This window comes from Ambystoma mexicanum, chromosome 5p, assembly GCF_040938575.1.
Source record: "Ambystoma mexicanum isolate Mex_15411 chromosome 5p, UKY_AmexF1_1, whole genome shotgun sequence".
NCBI classification, from domain to species: domain Eukaryota; kingdom Metazoa; phylum Chordata; class Amphibia; order Caudata; family Ambystomatidae; genus Ambystoma; species Ambystoma mexicanum.
This window is the reverse complement of record NC_090930.1, coordinates 40,179,643-40,200,665: the sequence shown is the minus strand read 5'-3', so window position 1 is coordinate 40,200,665 and position 21,023 is coordinate 40,179,643. Positions and strand designations below refer to the sequence as shown.

Genomic DNA, 21,023 nt, shown 5'->3' with positions numbered 1-21,023 from the left:
GCAGAGAGTCTTTGAAAGTGCTGGGGCTCTGTTCTGTCACAGGCATGTCACATACTACCCGCTCCTCAGACACACGCAGCCCAGGATGCACCGGATTTTGGCTGCATTCTTTGCGTACAGCCTGTGAAACGGCGCAGATTTGGACGCGTCTGCAACCGGCCTGAAGGGTACCGGCCTGGCATAGTCTACACTTCGGGTTCGAGTCTCTGCGGTGCTGACTCGGCATTTCATCCTTCCTAGACCGACGCATTGGAACGATTTAGAACTTGGGGCTACCAGCTACTGGATACAGGGCTCAAGCCACCTCTCAGTAATGTGGCGAGTTAGTGGTGTGTTTGGGTCTGTTCTAGCTATGGACGCAGACTCCTTGTCCTGTCCTCTTCCTCTGAACTGCACAAGGGAAGGTCAAAGGAGATGATTTTCTTTTCCCTTGTCCGGCATGGAATTATAGAAAATGCATCATGGAAGTAATGGCCATTCAGAGGGTTCCCAGTGTCTCTTCTTTTAGGGCCTAGGTCCTCCGGTGCCGACGTGTTGCTTTCACGCCTCCTCTCAGACTTGTGGGAAGTGATATGGCACATGGTGGCACATGTCTGTGCTTAGAGGGGTTCTCAGAGCCCCTGGTGCCGGTGGAGGGGGATGTCACTTCAGTGGGTTTTTCCAGTGTAGGAATACCCCAGGTGGGGGGTTGCCTTTGATGTCTGCTATCCGGGATGGATTGCTTTGCCCTGCTTTGTGACAGTACTCTGCCCTTTTGACGCCAGCCTGGTGGCTCCTCTGTCGGCTGGGGAGGCCCTGGTCTGCTGGACTTCTGGGCTGTCCTGTATCTTCCTTTTGATAAGTCGGATCTTTTTGTGGGCTGACAAGCATGCATTGTGGCGCAGGCATGCTTCAACGTCCTGTGATTTTCCTCTGGTGCAAGTGCAGTGACTGGCGGTTTTCCCTGGCTCCTCGTCTCTATCTTCTCTGAGGTGTATGGGACCGGTGGGGTTCGGCTTCCTGGGTAATGGGCTCCTTCCGGAGGGGGGTATCGGTTGCAGTTCCTGTCTCCTCCTGTCCAGGTTTGCATGGTTAGGACTTTGGTACCCAGCTCACGGTCCAAGTAGTTGGCCATGGGATCCGTTCTCTAGGAAGGATTGTTGTGGGTTACCGTCTTGCCCGTTCCTCTCCCTGTTCAGGGTCAAGTTTTCTACTTGCTGGTGTTCCTGGTCCCTATGCCTTCTAGGATGTGTCAACTGCTTATGGGTCTCAAGACCCTGCACTGCTTGTCCGGACGTCTGGGGAGAGTGTACTCTGGATGTTGTGCAGGGGGGGCGCTTGCTGGCTGGTCTGGGCTGGGTTCTCAGAAGGCAGTGTGTCTCGGCTCGCCTGTTGCTGAAGTTACGGGGCACGTGGCGTCTTGCGTTTTTCGGTTCCTTGAGCCCGTCTTCGGTTATGTCCCCTGGTGTCTTATACTCTCTCCCACTGGTTTCCGACGTCTCGGCTTTCGTAGTTGTGTTTTCGGTGTCCCCAGCGCTGCGAGTCTCCCTGCTGTGGTGGCGGGGGGTTTCAGGTCTACAGGCTGAGGTGTGCATGGTCCATCCTCCTCTGGCCTCTCTTACTACCGACGCCAGCAGAAAGGTTCTACATTGGGGGTCCTCTCAGCTCAAGGGTTGTGAGATCTGGGGAGAGCCGGCGATCATCCAATTGGCAAGAGTTGTGCCATTGTCCAAGCTCTGGAGTACTACAAGGAGTTGCTGGACGGTCGGCGGTTTTGATCCGATCGGACAATACAACGGCCTTGGCATATGTCAACTGAAAAAGGAGTTCCGGCCGCTCCTTGAATGCTCTGGCAGCGCTGATAGGCACCTGGGAGGAATCTCATCTGGTGTCTCTGGTGGCCTCACGTATCAGAAGGGTGGACAATGTTCAAGCGGATCTTCTCAGACGCCGGTTTTCACTCCGCTGCGGAACTGGTCCTGTTGGCCCAGGTCTTTGCAGTGACCTGTGTCAGATTAGGGTCCCCGGTTCTAGACCTGCTTGCATCCCCGGCCTCAGCAGAAGTTTGCCTCTTCTGCTCTCGGTTTCAGGCCGGGGGGATTGGGGAATGGATGCCCTCTCTGTACAGTGGCCTTGGGGTTTTCCATTATGCCTTTCCGCCTATTCCCCTTCTGCCCCGGGTGGTTTGGCGCATCAGAGTGTCCAGGGTGACTGTGTTGTTGTTAGCTCAGTTCTGGTCCCGCCGGAGTTGGCTCCCCTCTCTGTTGGAGCTTCTGTCCTAGGAACCTTGGCTGATTCCGAGGTGGCAGTTTCCCCTTCAAGGGGATCTGCGGTTGGAATTCCACTGGATGCAATGGCCAGTGTGGCTATTGCTCAGTCTAGGTTGATATCTCAGGGGTGCTCAGATCCTGTAGTTGAGTACATAATGGATGCTCTTAGACCCTCCACTCTGATGGTGTTCTGATAAAGGGCTTCCCCCTTGGGATCTCCCTCTTGTATTACGGTTCCTTCAAGGGCCTCCTTTTGAGCCCTTTTCCGAGATTGATATCAAACATCTTACACTGAAATCTGCTTTTCTTATTGCCCTCGCTTCTGCCCGTATGCTTGGGGAGATTGGGGCTCTCTTATGTCACCCTCCTTTCCTGAGGGCGCTGCCAGACTCGGTGCTGCTGAGGTGTGGTCCGAAGTTTCTCCCTTAAGTTGGATCTTGGTTTTCACACCTCTCAGGATCTGGTTCTCCCTGACTTCTTTCATGATCCGAGAATGCATGAGGAGGTGGCTCGGCTTAACATTATGTCCGGTGGGACGTGTTGGAGTATTTGGCTAAGTTTGCTTTTTCCCACCAATCTGATAGTCTTCTGATTGCTTGTGGTCCGGCTGTGGCTGGGCAAAACGTATCTGTGGTTTCCATTTTCCGATGGTTCCGGGTTGTGATCCCAGTGCCTATATTGCTTTTGGCCTGCCTTTGCCTGCGCACGATCAGGGGCGGTCCGCCAGGGGTTTGGCGGCTTCATGGGCCGATGCAAGGAGGGTTTTTCTCTGCAAGAGATTTGTATGGCTGCCGCCTTGGCTGGTCTAGGGATTTCCATCAACCGCTATGGGTTGAGTTTCTCCCACTCGGGGGGTTGGTTCCTTCGTGGTTGGAGTTTTATCTGTGGGGATGTGAATTAAGAGTTATTGTGGGTGTGTTTGCTGCACTGTTTTTAGCTCTGTTTCTCATTGGGACCTTTTCCCCGTTGCTGCTTTGGTATACCTCATGAAGTAAGTACTGGGACGAGGAAGAGTGGACGTGGAGGTAATGCTCTGATTACTTACCGGTAATCTTCATTAATCCTAGTCCTACTCTTCCTCGTCACAGTACTGACGACCCTCCTCACCCTCCCTGCGGGGAAGGTCCCATGCTCTGGCTTGGTAATATGAAACTGAGTGACGTGGATGTGGGGGAGGAGTTATAGGAATTTAAAGAAATAGAAGAAGGTCCTGTGTCAGAGGCAGGGGCCTCATGAAGTAAGTACTGTGACGAGGAAGAGTAGGACTAGGAGTAATGAAGATTACCGGTAAGTAATCAGAGCATCACACAAGCTAGCAACCTCTGCATCAGCTTCTAGTACCTCACTGCTTCCAGTACCTCACTGCTTCCAGTACCTCTCTGCTTCCAGTACTGGCATGAGACTTGGAGGTTGAAGAGACCTCCTCTAGCTTCTGGGAGCTGGCACGCTCAGGTTCCAGTGTTACCAAGGCTTCGGCCGATGGACTTGGTGGCATCCAACGTACACGCTGTGTTAGGTTTCTAGAACACATGTGTGCAAATGAGTTTGGACAGTGAGATTTATTCAGGACCGCCATCCACTTTGGCTCCCAGAAACCGTTGGGGTTTGGGATTTGCAGTAAGGTTAACAATGAGCATTGTTGGATCCACATTAAGGGCCGTGTTATGAGGTCTTCTGCTTTTCGTGTAAGCTCTCGGTACTTCTCATGACTTTAAAGCTTGGAGGCGCCCCCTTACATTACAGGAGAAGCTGGCATCATGTCCACAAGGGCCCCTCCACTTATTTTATAAAACTGTTTGCAAGTGCCCTTTGCATTAACTTGCAGGTCATGTCCCCGTGTTTACTGGTCCTGGATGTTTGGCGACTCCTCCCCACACAGTGGCCATAGCGCTGGGGGACAGTGGTTACCCAATGCCCATGAAGTTTAAGAGGTGCCCTGCGTTGCCTTTTGCTCTTCTGGGGTCTCACCCAGGGTTAGGCCGGTGTGCCCACACTCTGATTATGTGCACAGCAAGTAGAAATCTATAAAATGGTCTGCCAGCCCGATTTCTTGCGTGTGATCCGTACAATAGAATGTTCTGGAAAGAAAAGGAATCCGTGTTGTAGATACATCTATAAATAAGACTTGAGATATGTCGTGCAACATTTAGCAGAGTAACGCATAACGCCCACTGCCAAGCACAAGTGGCAAATGGTATGCTGACACCCCTGGCACTCTGCCAGATGGCAGGCGTACCCAGGCCTTCTGGAGACTCGAGAACGACACCAGTAAGGGCACAGGCCTGCAGTATAAGTTATACACACACCTGCAACTCCCCCAAAGCCAGGGAGCCTGGGGGGTACAAAGTCTCAGGCAACAAGAGCACTACACGTTCAACAATGGCCCTAACTGAAGGAAGCGTAGCAGGTGTGAGGAACCGTGGGCCCGCACCCCTGCACCGAAAGCTCTACACTGGCTCTGAACTGGACAAAGGGCCACCTGGCCTGATGACACATGAGCTCATCACGCTCATCACCCGTGCACTGATGTCCTTACCCTAGCCCATGACTGAAGGAAGGGTAACCAGGCTTGTAGACACATAAGCACATCACCCCTGCACTCATGTCCTTACCCTGGCCCATGACTGAAGGAAGGGCCATCAGGCTTGTAGACACATAAGCACATCACCCGTGCACTGATGTCCTTACCCTGGCCCATGACTGAAGGAAGGGTCACCAGGCTTGATGACACATGAGCGCATCACCCATGCACTGATGGCATTAACCTGTCTCATGACTGAAGGGCCACCAGGCTTGTAGACACATAAGCACATCACCCCTTCACTGATGTCCTTACCCTGGTCAATGACTGAAGGAAGGGTCACCAGGCTTGTAGACACATAAGCACATCACCCCTGCACTGATGTCCTTACCCTGGCCCATGACTGAAGGAAGGGTCACCAGGCCTGATGGCACATGAGCACATCACCCATGCACTGATGGCATTACCCTGTCTCATGACTGAGGGGTCACCAGGCTTGACGACACATACACACATCACCCCTGTACTAATGTCCTTAACCTGGCCCATGACTGAAGGGTCACCAGGCTTGACGACACATAAGCACATCACCCCTGCACTGATGTCCTTAAACTGGATCATGACTGAAGGAAGGGTCACCAGGCTTGATGACACATAAGCACATCACCCCTGCATTATTGTCCTTATGCTATCTCATGACTGAAGAAAGGGTCACCAGGCTTGTAGACACATACGCACATCACCCCTGCACTGATGTCCATACCCTGGCCCATGACTGAAGGAAGGGTCACCAGGCTTGACGACAAATAAGCACATCTCCCCTGCACTGATGTCCTTACCCAGGCTCAGGACTAAAGAAAGGGCCAGCACATCAGCACTTCATCCTGCACTAAAAGCTCATGACTGAAGGAAGGGTCACCAGGCGTGATGACACATAAGCACATCACCCCTGCACTGATGTCCTTACCCTGGACCATGACTGAAGGAAGGGTCATCAGGCTTGATGACACATAAGAACATCACCCCTGCACTGATGTCCTTACCCTGGCTCATGACTGAAGGAAGGGTCACCAGGCTTGACGACACATAAGCACTTCACCCCTGCACTGATGTCCTTACCCTGGCTCATGACTGAAGGAAGGGTCACCAGGCTTGATGACACATAAGCACTTCACCCCTACACTGATGTCGTTACCCTTGATCGTGAATGAAGGAAGGGTCACCAGGCTTCAGGACACATAAGCACATCACCCCTGCACTGATGTCCTTACTCTGGCTCATGACTGAAGGAAGGGTCACCAGGCTTGATGACACATAAGCACATCACCCCTGCACTGATGTCCTTACCCTGGCCCATGACTGAAGGAAGGGTCACCAGGCTTGATGACACATAAGCACATCACCCCTGCACTGATGTCCTTACTCTGGCTCATGACTGAAGGAAGGGTCACCAGGCTTGACGACACATAAGCACTTCACCCCTACACTGATGTCGTTACCCTTGATCGTGACTGAAGGAAGGGTCACCAGGCTTGACGACACATAAGCACATCACCTTACTCTGGCTCATGACTGAAGGAAGGGTCACCAGGCTTCAGGACACATATACACACCACCCCTGCACCTATGTCCTTACCCTGGCTCACGACTGAAGAAAGGGCCACCAGGCTTGATGACATATGAACACATCACTCCTGAAATGGAATCGCTATACCGGCCCATGACTGAAGGAAGAGGCATCAGGTTGATGGCACATGAGCACATCACTCCTGCACTAAAATATCGGAACTGGCTCATGACTCATTTAAGGGTGATTAGGTTTTATGAGAAAATAGCATATCACCCCCACACTGAACACTCAACAATAGAACATGCCTAAAGGAAGCTTTGATGAAGCATGAGCACATCGGTCCTACACTGAAAGCTCCACACTGGCTCCTCAATGAAGAACGAGTCTCCAGGTTCTTATGATGCCTGAGCACATCACCCCTGCACTGACAGCTCCACACTGGCTCCTCAATGAAGAACGAGTCTCCAGGTTCTTATGATGCCTGAGCACATCACCCCTGCACTGAAAGCTGTACACTGGCTCCTCAATGAAGAACGAGTCTCCAGGTTCTTATGATGCCTGAGCACATCACCCCTGCACTGAAAGCTGTACACTGGCTCCTCAATGAAGAACGAGTCTCCAGGTTCTTATGATGCCTGAGCACATCACCCCTGCACTGAAAGCTCCACACTGGCTCCCCAATGAAGAACGAGTCTCCAGGTTCTTATGATGCCTGTGCACATCACCCTGCACTAAAAGCTCTACACTGGCTCCTTAATGAAGAAAGACCTCCAGGTTTGATGAAGCATGAGCACATCACCCGTGAACTGAAAACTCTACACTGGCTCCTGACTGAAGACATATTCACCGGGTATGATGAGGCACGAGCACATCACCCCTGCACTGATGGCTCTACACTGGCTCCTGACTGAAGACATATTCACCGGGTATGATGAGGCACGAGCACATCACCCCTGCACTGATGGCTCTACACTGGCTCCTGACTGAAGAAAGGGTTACTGTGAAAACCGTATGTATCTTTGAGAAAGCATACCTGGTTAAATGACCCAAATATTTAGAAACAGTGTCCGAGTGCTAAATTGTAAACGGGGGTCTTTATCAACCTCTGCTGGTAGTTCATTCCCAACGAAAAACACGAAACAAATTGATGTTCATCCTGGAATGTGGAATAACACCCCCAAAATACCTCTCTAGGAACCCCATATTAAGTACTAGAAGGCTTCGGAGGATGTCGCATTCCAACTAGCGGACTCTATCTCAAGAGAGGTACCGCCCCCGCGCCCCCTCCTCGCCACACGCCTGACCTAGAGTAAAATATGCTGCGCTGCAAAAGTCGGATCACAAAGGGGCACAACTCACCCTAAAAGTACTCCGGGAAAGTAACTAAGAAGAAATATAACGCATCTGCCTTCGACCTCCGAGACAGGTGAACTGGCTAGCAACGTTCACCCCAGCTCTAGTGCCTGGACACACATACACAGCCATTCTCCAGCTGCCCAAACGTTTACCTATACCTGTTCACCAGGTGAAAAATGGTGTCATCCGTCTCAGCCGCTCCTCAGGTAAAGGCGAGATGCTGTGCGGCCATGCTAAGCATCCCTCTCAGCGGCTCCTCAGGTCAAAGCGAGATGTCGTGTGGGCCATGCTAAGCATCCCTCTCAGCCACTCCTCAGATCATGGGAGATGTAGTGCGGGCCATGCTAAGCATCCCTCTCACCGGCTCCTCAGGTCAAGGCGAGATGCCGTGCGGGCCATGCTAAGCATCCCTCTCAGCCACTCCTCAGGTCAAGGTGAGATGCCGTGTGGGCCATGCTAAGCATCCCTCTCAGCCACTCCTCAGATCATGGGAGATGTAGTGCGGGCCATGCTAAGCATCCCTCTCACCGGCTCCTCAGGTCAAGGCGAGATGCCGTGCGGGCCATGCTAAGCATCCCTCTCACCGGCTCCTCAGGTCAAGGCGAGATGCCGTGCGGGCCATGCTAAGCATCCCTCTCACCGGCTCCTCATGTAAAGGCGAGATGCCGTGCGGGCCGTGCTAAGCATCCCTCTCACCGGCTCCTCAGGTCAAGGCGAGATGCCGTGCGGGCCGTGCTAAGCATCCCTCTCACCGGGTCCTCAGGTCAAGGCGAGATGCCGTGCGGGCCATGCTAAGTATCCATCTCAGCCGCTCCTCAGGTCAAGGCGAGATGCCGTGCGGGCCATGCTAAGCATCCCTCTCACCGGCTCCTCATGTAAAGGCGAGATGCCGTGCGGGCCGTGCTAAGCATCCCTCTCACCGGCTCCTCAGGTCAAGGCGAGATGCCGTGCGGGCCGTGCTAAGCATCCCTCTCACCGGGTCCTCAGGTCAAGGCGAGATGCCGTGCGGGCCATGCTAAGTATCCATCTCAGCCGCTCCTCAGGTCAAGGCGAGATGCCGTGTGGGCCATGCTAAGCATCCGTCTCAGCCGCTCCTCAGGTCAAGGCGAGATGCCGTGCGGGCCGTGCTAAGCATCCCTCTCACCGGGTCCTCAGGTCAAGGCGAGATGCCGTGTGGGCCATGCTAAGCATCCGTCTCAGCCGCTCCTCAGGTCAAGGCGAGATGTTGTGCGGGCCATGCTAAGCATCCGTCTCAGCCGCTCCTCAGGTCAAGGCGAGATGCCGTGTGGGCCATGCTAAGCATCCGTCTCAGCCGCTCCTCAGGTCAAGGCGAGATGTCGTACGGGCCATGCTAAGCTTAGGATGCTTAGAAACATTCCGCCATACATTCCCCTTGACCTATGGTGTCTGGTGGTCTCGATGTCCATATCAGGGACTCTCGACTACTGCAATGCCATCCTATTAGCCAAACCTACGTTTCTTATCCAGCGATTGCGGCTGGTACAGAATTCAACTGCTCGCTTAGCTGTTGGCCTGCCTAAATGTGCCCATGTTTCCCAAGCACTTCGGAACCTACACTGACTGCCACTTGCAGCCAGAAACAAGTGTAAGGCCTTACGGTTGGTCCATCGGGCTTAGTATGGCCAGGGTGCTCTGTACCTTCGAGAGAAGTTTATAAAACACACCCTGTCTCAGAATTTGCGTTCTGCTAACCTTTCCCTTCTACGTGTTCCCTGTTTTTTGAGAGCCACTGTTGAAGGACGGGTGTTTTCAGTAGCGGCCCCGGTCTTGTGGAACTCTATTCCTGTGACCTTACGGGCCATTGGTGAACCTCTGCCTTTCCGGAAAGCCTCTAAAAACGTATCTTTTTTAGGTCATGGTTTTTTGCTACTACGTGCCCTGTGGACTCTGTGTGGATAGCGCCAAGATTCCTTCGGGTCGTAGTTGCGCTCAATTTATAAATATCAATAGAGAATGGACAGCTGTTAATTACATTACATTAGCACTAGGTAGGCGATGGCTGAGAGCCGGCCCTTTAATCCAAGCATTAGAGCAGTGTCTAGATTTAATTTTACTTCATGCTGGGACTAAGTCTGCTTTGATGGAGTCACTCTCCTCAGTTATCTGGGTGGCAAAGAGATCAGAGTCAGAAGCAATGAGAGGTGCCAGGCCTCAGTGGGGTTATAACAGCAGAACAATTATGTCCATGAATGCAGGAGTGCCTAGGGTGGAAGGCAGGTCTATAGTGGAAGGCAAGTCCAGGGTGGCAGTCATGCTCAGAGTGGAAGGTATGTCCAGAGTGGCAGTCGTGCTCAGAGTGGTAGGTATGTCCAGGGTGGCAGTCATGCTCAGAGTGGAAGGTATGTCCAGGGTGGCAGTCGTGCTCAGAGTGGAAGGTATGTCCAGGGTGGCAGTCGTGCTCAGAGTGGAAGGTATGTCCAGGGTGGACGGCATCACCAGGGTGGCAGTCGTGCTCAGAGAGGAAGGTATGTCCAGGGTGGACGGCATCACCAGGGTGGCAGTCATGCTCAGAGTGGAAGGTATGTCCAGGGTGGCAGTCATGCTCAGAGTGGAAGGCATGTCCAGGGTGGACGGCATCACCAGGGTGGCAGTCATGCTCAGAGTGGAAGGTATGTCCAGGGTGGAAGGCACGCTCAGAGTGGAAGGTATGTCCAGGGTGGCAGTCGTGCTCAGAGTGGAAGGTATGTCCAGGGTGGACGGCATCACCAGGGTGGCAGTCATGGTCAGAGAGGAAGGTATGTCCAGGGTGGAAGGCACGCTCAGAGTGGAAGGTATGTCCAGGGTGGACGGCATCACCAGGGTGGCAGTCATGCTCAGAGTGGAAGGTATGTCCAGGGTGGCAGTCATGCTCAGAGTGGAAGGCATGTCCAGGGTGGACGGCATCACCAGGGTGGCAGTCGTGCTCAGAGTGGAAGGTATGTCCAGGGTGGACGGCATCACCAGGGTGGCAGTCATGGTCAGAGAGGAAGGTATGTCCAGGGTGGAAGGCACGCTCAGAGTGGAAGGTATGTCCAGGGTGGCAGTCGTGCTCAGAGTGGAAGGTATGTCCAGGGTGGCAGTCGTGCTCAGAGTGGAAGGTATGTCCAGGGTGGCAGTCATGCTCAGAGTGGTAGGTATGTCCAGGGTGGCAGTCGTGCTCAGAGTGGAAGGTATGTCCAGGGTGGCAGTCGTGCTCAGAGTGGTAGGTATGTCCAGGGTGGACGGCATCACCAGGGTGGCAGTCATGCTCAGAGAGGAAGGTATGTCCAGGGTGGAAGGCACGCTCAGAGTGGAAGGTATGTCCAGGGTGGACGGCATCACCAGGGTGGCAGTCATGCTCAGAGTGGAAGGCATGTCCAGGGTGGCAGTCATGCTCAGAGTGGAAGGTATGTCCAGGGTGGCAGTCATGGTCAGAGTGGAAGGTATGTCCAGGGTGGACGGCATCACCAGGGTGGCAGTCATGCTCAGAGAGGAAGGTATGTCCAGGGTGGAAGGCACGCTCAGAGTGGAAGGTATGTCCAGGGTGGACGGCATCACCAGGGTGGCAGTCATGCTCAGAGAGGAAGGTATGTCCAGGGTGGAAGGCACGCTCAGAGTGGAAGGTATGTCCAGGGTGGACGGCATCACCAGGGTGGCAGTCATGCTCAGAGTGGAAGGTATGTCCAGGGTGGCAGTCATGCTCAGAGTGGAAGGCATGTCCAGGGTGGACGGCATCACCAGGGTGGCAGTCATGCTCAGAGTGGAAGGTATGTCCAGGGTGGAAGGCACGCTCAGAGTGGAAGGTATGTCCAGGGTGGCAGTCGTGCTCAGAGTGGAAGGTATGTCCAGGGTGGCAGTCGTGCTCAGAGTGGAAGGTATGTCCAGGGTGGCAGTCATGCTCAGAGTGGAAGGTATGTCCAGGGTGGCAGTCATGCTCAGAGTGGAAGGTATGTCCAGGGTGGCAGTCATGCTCAGAGTGGAAGGTATGTCCAGGGTGGCAGTCATGCTCAGAGTGGAAGGTATGTCAAGGGTGGACGGCATCGCCAAGATGGAAGGTTTGTCCAGGGTGGCAGGCCTGTCCAGTGTGGCAGTCATGTGCAGTGTTGCAGTCATGTCCAGTGTGGCAGTCATGTTCATGGCGGCAGTCATGCTCAGAGTGGAAGGTATGTCCAGTGTGGCATTTATGAGCAGGGAGGAAGGCATGTCCAGTGTGGCAGTCATGTCCAGGGTGGAAGGAATGTCCAGGGTGGAAGGAATGTCCAGGGTGGAAGGAATTAACTGGTTGGAAGGCATGTCCAGTGTGGAAGTCATGTCCAGGGGGGCAGTCATGTCCAGGGTGTAAAGATGTCCAGAGTGGAAGGCATGTCCTGGTTGGAAGGCATGAACAGGTTGGAATGCATGTCCAGTGTGGAAGTCATGTCCAGTGTGGCAGTCATGTCCAGTGTGGAAGGCATGTCCAGGTTGGAGGTCATTTCCAGGGTGGCAGTCATGTCCAGTGTGGAAGGCATGTCCAGGTTGGAGGTCATGTCCAGGGTGGCAGTCATGTCCAGTGTCGAAGGCATATCCAGGTTGCAGATCATGTCCAGGGTGGCAGTCATGTCCAGTGTGGAAGGCATGTCCAGGTTGGAAGGCATGCCCAGGGTGGATTTCATGTCCAGAGCGACAGTCACGTTTAGGGTGGAATGCATGTCCAAGGAGGAAGGCATGTCCAGAGTGGAAGGTCTGTCCAGGATAAAAGGCCATGTCCTAGGTGGAAGGTATGTCCAGGGTGGAAGTCATGTCCAGGATGGAAGTCATGTCCAGGGTGGAAGTCATGTCCAGGGTGGAAGTCATGTCCAGGGTGGAAGTCATGTCCTGGTTGGAAGGCATGAACAGGTTGGAATGCATGTCCAGTGTGGCAGTCATGTCCAGTGTGGAAGGCATGTCCAGTGTGGAAGGCATGTCCAGGGTGGCAGTCATGTCCAGTGTGGAAGGCATGTCCAGGTTGGAGGTCATGTCAAGGGTGGCAGTCATGTCCAGTGTGGAAGGCATGTCCAGGTTGGAAGGCATGCCCAGGGTGGCGGTCATGTCCAGGGTGGCGGTCACGTCCAGGGTGGAAGTCAAGTCCAGGGTGGAAGGCATTTCCAGGGTGAAAGTCATGTCCTGGGGGGAAGTCATGTTCAGTGTGGAAGTCATGTTCAGGGGGAAGTCTTTTCCAGGGTGGAAGTCATGTTCAGGGTGGAAGTCATGTTCAGGGTGGAAGTCATGTCCTGGGGGGGAAGTCATGTCCTGGGGGGAAGTCATGTTCAGGGGGCAAGTCATTTCCAGGGTGGAAGTCATGTCCAGGGTGGAAGTCATTTCCAGGGTGGAAGTCATGTTCAGGGTGGAAGTCATGTTCAGGGTGGAAGTCATGTCCTGGGCGGAAGTCATGTATTGGGTTGAAGTCATGTCCAGGGTGGAAGTCGTGTCCTGGGCGGAAGTCATGTCCTGGGTTGAAGGCATTTCCAGGTTGGAAGTCATGTACAGGGCGGAAGTCATGTTCAGGGCGGAAGTCATGTCCTGGGGGGAAGTCATGTTCAGGGGGCAAGTCATGTTCAGGGGGCAAGTCATTTCCAGGGTGGAAGTCATGTCCAGGGTGGAAGTCATGTCCAGGGTGGAAGTCATGTCCTGGGTGGAATTCATGTCCTGGGTGGAAGTCATGTTCAGGGTGGAAGGCATTTCCAGGGTGGAAGTCATGTCCAGGGTGGAAGTCATGTCCTGGGCCGAAGTCATGTCCTGGGTTGAAGGCATTTCCAGGTTGAAAGTCATGTACAGGGCGGAAGTCATGTTCAGGGCGGAAGTCATGTCCTGGGGGGAAGTCATGTTCAGGGTGGAAGTCATGTTCAGGGGGCAAGTCATTTCCAGGGTGGAAGTCATTTCCAGGGTGGAAGTCATTTCCAGGGTGGAAGTCATTTCCAGGGTGGAAGTCATGTCCAGGGTGGAAGTCATGTCCAGGGTGGAAGTCATGTCCTGGGTGGAATTCATGTCCTGGGTGGAAGTCATGTTCAGGGTGGAAGGCATTTCCAGGGTGGAAGTCATGTCCAGGGTGGAAGTCATGTTCAGGGTGGAAGTCATGTCCTGGGTGGAAGTCATGTTCAGGGTGGAAGTCATGTCCAGTCTGGAAGTCATGTCCAGGATGGAAGGCATGTCCAGGGTGGAAGGCATGTCCAGGGTGGAAGTCATGTCCAGGGTGGAAGTCATGTCCTGGGTGGAAGTCATGTTCAGGGTGGAAGTCATGTTCAGGGTGGAAGTCATGTCCAGGATGGAAGTCATGTCCAGGATGGAAGTCATGTCCAGGATGGAAGTCATGTCCAGGGTAGAAGTCATGTACAGGGTGGAAGTCATGTACAGGGTGGAAGTCATGTTCAGGGTGGAAGTCATGTCCAGGGTGGAAGGTATGTCCAGGGTGGAAGGCATGTCCAGGGTGGAAGTCATGTTCAGGGTGGAAGGCATTTCCAGGGTGGAAGGCATGTTCAGGGTGGAAGGCATGTCCAGGATGGAAGGCATGTTCAGGGTGGAAGGCATGTCCAGGGTGGAAGGCATGTTCAGGGTGTAAGGCATTTCCAGGGTGGAAGTCATGTTCAGGGTGGAAGGCATTTCCAGGGTGGAAGGCATGTTCAGGGTGGAAGGCATGTCCAGGATGGAAGGCATGTCCAGGATGGAAGGCATGTTCAGGGTGGAAGGCATTTCCAGGGTGGAAGTCATGTTCAGGGTGGAAGTCATGTTCAGGGTGGAAGGCATTTCCAGGGTGGAAGGCATGTTCAGGGTGGAAGGCATGTCCAGGGTGGAAGGCATGTTCAGGGTGGAAGGCATTTCCAGGGTGGAAGTCATGTTCAGGGTGGAAGTCATGTTCAGGGTGGAAGTCATGTTCAGGGTGGAAGGCATTTCCAGGGTGGAAGGCATGTTCAGGGTGGAAGGCATGTCCAGGATGGAAGGCATGTTCAGGGTGGAAGGCATTTCCAGGGTGGAAGGCATGTCCAGGGTGGAAGGCATGTCCAGGGTTGAAGTCATGTTCAGGGTGCTAGGCATGTCCAGGGTTGAAGTCATGTTCAGGGTGCTAGTCATGTCCAGGGTGGAAGGCATTTCCAGGGTTGAAGGCATTTCCAGGGTTGAAGGCATTTCCAGGGTGGAAGTCATGTCCAGGGTGGAAGTCATGTCCAGGGTGGAAGTCATCTTCAGGGTGGAAGTCATGTTCAGGGTGGAAGTCATGGTCAGGGTGGAAGGCATGTCCAGGATGGAAGTCATGTCCAGGATGGAAGTCATGTTCAGGGTGGAAGTCATGTCCAGGGTTGAAGGCATTTCCAGGGTTGAAGGCATTTATAGGGTAGAAGTCATATTCAGGGTAGAAGTCATGTCCAGGGTGGAAGTCATCTTCAGGGTGGAAGTCATGTCGAGGGTGGAGGGCCTGCGCAAGATAAAAGGTATGTCCAGGATGCAGTCATATTCAGAGTGGCAGGCCTGCCATGGGTAAAAGGCATGTCCATGTCTCAAAGGTGTGTCCAGGGGTGAAAGGCGTTTCTGAGATGGAGGGTATATCCAGGATGGCAGGTTTGTCCAGCGGTGGAAGCGGCAGGAGGAATAGAGAGACATCAGATGCTTTGCTAAGCAAACAGAGGGGGCGGAGGGTGTAGATGTCGCTCCTCCGCAGGAGCCTCCCTCTGGAATGGTCTCCCTGCCCCCCTCAGACTTGAGCCAGATCTTCTTGAGTACCAGAAGCTCCTCACGACCCTCCTTTTCTCCGCCTCCTTCACTCTCCCCCTCCCCTGCTAACACCTGCTTCTGCCTCAGTGGCTGGCTGCCTGGTCCCTCCCCTCTGGCCCCCTTGCACTTCTTGTTCTGCACTTGCACGACCCACAAATGTCACAAGGCCTAGAAGGGCCGTTAGTGTATCTTTCTCACTTGTCCCATCCCCCCCCCACCCACGTTTCCTCTTGTAACGCTTTGAAGTGCTGTTTGTTGCATAGGAACCTTACAAATATCCAATAAATAAATAAATAAAATCAAAAGGAGGCCCGACCTGGTAAAATACCAGAGTGAGTTAGCACATATCTGAGACCTGGGTTATGCCTGCAGGGCACTGCTTTGAAGCCCCTGTAGGGCCAGCTCCCCTCGTCGTCATCATTCTGAGGTCAATAAATTGAGCACCAATGAGATGGCTGGTAAGAATAGCCATTGAGGTGCCACTAAACAGCTCTATAAATGTCATTAATTAATCGCAGTATTACTAGCAATCGCAATCAGAAGAGGGAGAATTGAGGCTGTGCAATTTGCAAGCAGTGTCCGGTTCAAGGGCAATCTTCTTGCACCAGTGTGACAGAACCCCCTCATCAGAACAACTTCTGTTAGAAGCCAGAGGAAAAGGAACGGCGTCTGCTGCTGCATACACCTGAACCCATGCTGCCTTTATCCACTGAGCAACAAGCCCCATTCCTGGTCATGTGACCTGCTATCACATCAGGCTTGCAGGCGGCAGAATAATTGGAGAGATCGGCAGCGGGTACAGGAGGATGTAAACCTAACATGCCAGCCATACACAGGAAGCCAGGACACATATCCCCCTGGAGCTGCAGCACCTGTGCAACACCCTCCTCCTCTATCGAGCTAAGGATCTGCGCCCAGAAAGACTCCAGAATCCACTGCTGCCGGCTGTTTCCTAGAGAGAATGGCGCTGCTTCATACCACCACACAAGGGTCACATTGCTCCAAGAGGTGCCAGTGTGTCTCCCCTTCACAGTCATTACCCTTTGGGTGTATCTATTACCTGTGGGAGTGACGTGCACACTGACTGCTAAGAACCCCTGATCGATGCAGCGACTCTCAATTCAATATTGACTCAGGAGCTAGAGTCAACATGAAACTAAGCCACGCAAGCTGGTCAACAGGAAATCTTGCCTCAAACACATCTGGTTCAGAATAAGCCGCTGAAAGCCAAGGACAAAGCAGACACACAATGTGCAGTAACTGACACTGGAAATGTTCCCAAAAACCAAGAAACTGTAGCTCACCCCACAACATATTGATTAGAGCACACACTAGCCAAGTTAGCTTGTCAATTCATACTCATTGTGTATTTCAAGGAAAAGGAGGCACGACAACCCAACTTATTCTCAGCGCTCAGATAGGCAGTAAGATAAGGACAAAAGGATAACAAGACCATGCCGCTCACTGTCCATAAAGTGGTGTGTGGATGTAAGAAACTTAGAAAAGCCTGTCAGGTGATGAGATAGAGCAACCGCAACGGATTGGTGCCTTTCTCAAATGTCAGGAGAGGGCATACACAGCTGGGGACAGCAATCAACAGCGGCTCTCACCAATTGTGTCAGTGTAAAAGAAGCAGCCAGAAGGGGCAATATGCATTTGTAGTAACATAACTGTAGCCACACAAAAAAAAAAGAAATCACTGATCGTACTTAATGTGTAAAACACATGATACAAGATATTTGCAGCTTTGTACAATGTGTGATGTGAAGGAGAATTTAATGACTATGCTATATGTTTAAATATATGCATAACTCTTGCAGATGGCCATCATTGTTAACAATAAAGTAATACCAGTTAACCTGATTAAACCAGGCAAAACTGCACTACCTAAGCTATGCAAAGTGTTTGTGTCCCACAGGAGATACTGAGTGCAATGACAAGATTGAACAATTGTGTCATTGTTCAGTAGACAAGACAGAGGCTACAGCTATGGTAATCCATGTTTTGTATGTAACGGTTCATGCCGGTTTCATCACACTGATAATCGCAGAAATAACAGGAATTATTATCAGTGACGTCAATGATACTTAATGTACCGATATAGGAATCACAAAAAATGGATGTTGGATTTAAAGCTATGACTGAAGCTGCTCAGACATCTAAGCGCCTGTCTCGCCGCGGTGTGTTATCCTGGGTGGCTACTTGCAAGCTATCTTTCGACTGCCATTTCACGTTCCCTACACACAGATAGTGGAGTCATTTTGATATTACAATGACTTGATATATATTCCAGCTGACATCTTGGTAACCATTAGCTGCAGGTATGAGTGAAGGCAGACTCCTCTTGGCACAGCCAGGCACTGTCCTGGCTAAACTCCCAAATCACAAGGCCACGTGGAAAGGATAGTTCGAAAAGGGAGAGGTCACATGGGAGGCACCGAAGCTGGAAAGCTCCTGTGAGCACCAGCCTGGCTCCATCTCCAAAAAGCATCCGTCCGAGCTCAAAAAAGGCATTGCATGAATTCAGAGTCTAGAAGAGCATACCATGTCAGGAATGGAGAGGCAAGGGTTTCATGCCCTGCCAGATGCCCCTCTGCACCCACCCACCCACACACACACCCACACGCATCCCTCCATCTGTGATGGCCTCCCAGGAGCCAATCGAGATCACGCAACACAAGCTTCCAGGGGCGTGGGTGCCGCCTCTTCTTCAAGTTAAAATTAGTTTACACATCCCCATGTCTGCCAGTCATGACGTCACCGGGCCCTCAATGGCCCAGATGCGGTGGCAATAAGACCGCACACTGACAAAATAACGCTTCTGCTTTACGTGTGAAGACGTGTAGTGTACGTCTGGCAAGAGGATGTATGCTGCCACTTACTGGTACCCTCATCCGAGAGCGAAACACGTGGATGCCATGGCACCTCCTTCGCCCTTTCAGACAGAGACTAGATACAAGGTGCGGGGGCAGGGGCTGTGAGGAGGTACCCACGCGTCCTAGTTTGATGTATGTTTAACAGCGACAACACGTCCTTCTGAGCAGGCTGCTTCACCTTTCTAGACCAGCCCCGGGATATCTTGGCACAACTGCTTCCTGCAGAGAAGTTTAGTGCCAGAACATTTGGCAAGGGCTGCTATACTTAACAAACGCCAATACCAGTATCAGAATATCTCCCTAGGGCTGCCATATTGTGCAAAAGCATCAGAATATTCCAACAGGGCTGCTATACTTATTAAGCGCGCCAATACCAGAATCAGAACATCTCCCTAGGGCTGCCATATTGTGCAAAAGCATCAGAATATTCCACCAGGGCTGCTATACTTAATAAGCGCCAATACAAGTATCAGAAGATCTCCCTAGGGCTGCCATATTGTGCAAAAGCATCAGAATATTCCACCAGGGCTGCTATACTAATAAGCGCCAATACCAGTATCAGAAGATCTCCCTGGGGCTGCCATATTGTGCAAAAGCATCAGAATATTCCACCAGGGCTGCTATACTTAATAAGCACCAATACCAGTATCAGAAGATCTCCCTAGGGCTGCCATATGGTGCAAAAGCATCAGAATATTCCACCAGCGCGTCTCTACTTAACAAGCACCAATACCAGTATCAGAAAATCTCCCTAGGGCTGCCATATTGTGCAAAAGCATCTGAATATTCCACCAGGGCGTCTCTACTTAACAAGCACCAATACCAGTATCAGAAGATCTCCCTAGGGCTGCCATATAATGCAAAAGCATCAGAATATTCTGGCAGGGCTGCTCTACTCAACAAGCGTCAATACCAGTATCAGAAGATCTCCCTAGAGCTGCCATATTGTGCAAAAGCATCAGAATATTCCACCAGGGCTGCTATACTTAATAAGCGCCAATACCAGTATCAGAAGATCTCCCTAGGGCTGCCATATTGTGCAAAAGCATCAGAATATTCCACCAGGGCTGCTATACTTAATAAGCGCCAATACCAGTATCAGAAGATCTCCCTAGGGCTGCCATATTGTGCAAAAGCATCAGAATATTCCACCAGGGCTGCTCTACTCAACAAGCGTCAATACCAGTATCAGAAGATCTCCCTAGAGCTGCCATATTGTGCAATGGAATCAGAATATTCCACCAGGGTGGCTATACTTAGTAAGCGCCAACACCAGTATCAGAAGATCTCCCTAGGGCTGCCATATTGTGCAAAAGCATCAGAATATTCCACCAGGGCTGCTATACTCAACAAGTGCCAATACCAGTATCAGAAGATCTCCCTAGGGCTGCCATATTGTGCAAACGCATCAGAATATTCCACCAGGGCTGCTATACTTAATAAGCGCCAATACCAGTATCATAAAATCTCCCTAGGGCTGCCATATTGTGCAAAAGCATCAGAATATTCCACCAGGGCTGCTATACTTAATAAGCGCCAATACAAGTATCAGAAGATCTCCCTAGGGCTGCCATATTGTGCAAAAGCATCAGAATATTCCACCAGGGCTGCTATACTAATAAGCGCCAATACCAGTATCAGAAGATCTCCCTGGGGCTGCCATATTGTGCAAAAGCATCAGAATATTCCACCAGGGCTGCTATACTTAATAAGCACCAATACCAGTATCAGAAGATCTCCCTAGGGCTGCCATATGGTGCAAAAGCATCAGAATATTCCACCAGCGCGTCTCTACTTAACAAGCACCAATACCAGTATCAGAAAATCTCCCTAGGGCTGCCATATTGTGCAAAAGCATCTGAATATTCCACCAGGGCGTCTCTACTTAACAAGCACCAATACCAGTATCAGAAGATCTCCCTAGGGCTGCCATATAATGCAAAAGCATCAGAATATTCTGGCAGGGCTGCTCTACTCAACAAGCGTCAATACCAGTATCAGAAGATCTCCCTAGAGCTGCCATATTGTGCAAAAGCATCAGAATATTCCACCAGGGCTGCTATACTTAATAAGCGCCAATACCAGTATCAGAAGATCTCCCTAGGGCTGCCATATTGTGCAAAAGCATCAGAATATTCCACCAGGGCTGCTATACTTAATAAGCGCCAATACCAGTATCAGAAGATCTCCCTAGGGCTGCCATATTGTGCAAAAGCATCAGAATATTCCACCAGGGCTGCTCTACTCAACAAGCGTCAATACCAGTATCAGAAGATCTCCCTAGAGCTGCCATATTGTGCAATGGAATCAGAATATTCCACCAGGGTGGCTATACTTAGTAAGCGCCAACACCAGTATCAGAAGATCTCCCTAGGGCTGCCATATTGTGCAAAAGCATCAGAATATTCCACCAGGGCTGCTATACTCAACAAGTGCCAATACCAGTATCAGAAGATCTCCCTAGGGCTGCCATATTGTGCAAACGCATCAGAATATTCCACCAGGGCTGCTATACTTAATAAGCGCCAATACCAGTATCATAAAATCTCCCTAGGGCTGCCATATTGTGCAAAAGCATCAGAATATTCCACCAGGGCAGCTATACTTAATAAGCGCCAATACAAGTATCAGAAGATCTCCCTAGGGCTGCCATATTGTGCAAAAGCATCAGAATATTCCACCAGGGCTGCTATACGTAATAAGCGCCAATACCGGTATCAGAAGATCTCCCTAGGGCTGCCATATTGTGCAAA

General features: G+C 51.8%; 3 protein-coding genes across 6 annotated transcripts in view; all 3 read right to left on the bottom strand.

Annotated features, from left to right (window-relative positions):
- NLGN3 (neuroligin 3) overlaps positions 1-21,023 on the bottom strand; it is a 1,023,628-nt gene that overhangs the window by 472,734 nt on the left and 529,871 nt on the right. The window lies entirely within an intron of this gene.
- Positions 9,878-11,986, bottom strand: LOC138480476 (mucin-2-like). Its single transcript, XM_069612256.1, has one exon. It carries the CDS (start codon positions 11,984-11,986, stop codon positions 9,878-9,880), a length of 2,109 nt encoding a protein of 702 aa, XP_069468357.1.
- Positions 12,422-15,010, bottom strand: LOC138480475 (uncharacterized). Its single transcript, XM_069612255.1, has one exon. The coding sequence runs from the start codon at positions 15,008-15,010 to the stop codon at positions 12,422-12,424; it is 2,589 nt and encodes an 862-aa protein (XP_069468356.1).

Bases quoted from the DNA above. Each gene is read 5' to 3' on its own strand.
- LOC138480476 (XM_069612256.1), bottom strand. From the start codon at position 11,986: ATGACTTCCACACTGGACATGCCTTCCAACCAGTTAATTCCTTCCACC.
- LOC138480475 (XM_069612255.1), bottom strand. From the start codon at position 15,010: ATGCCTTCAACCCTGGAAATGCCTTCAACCCTGGACATGACTTCCACC.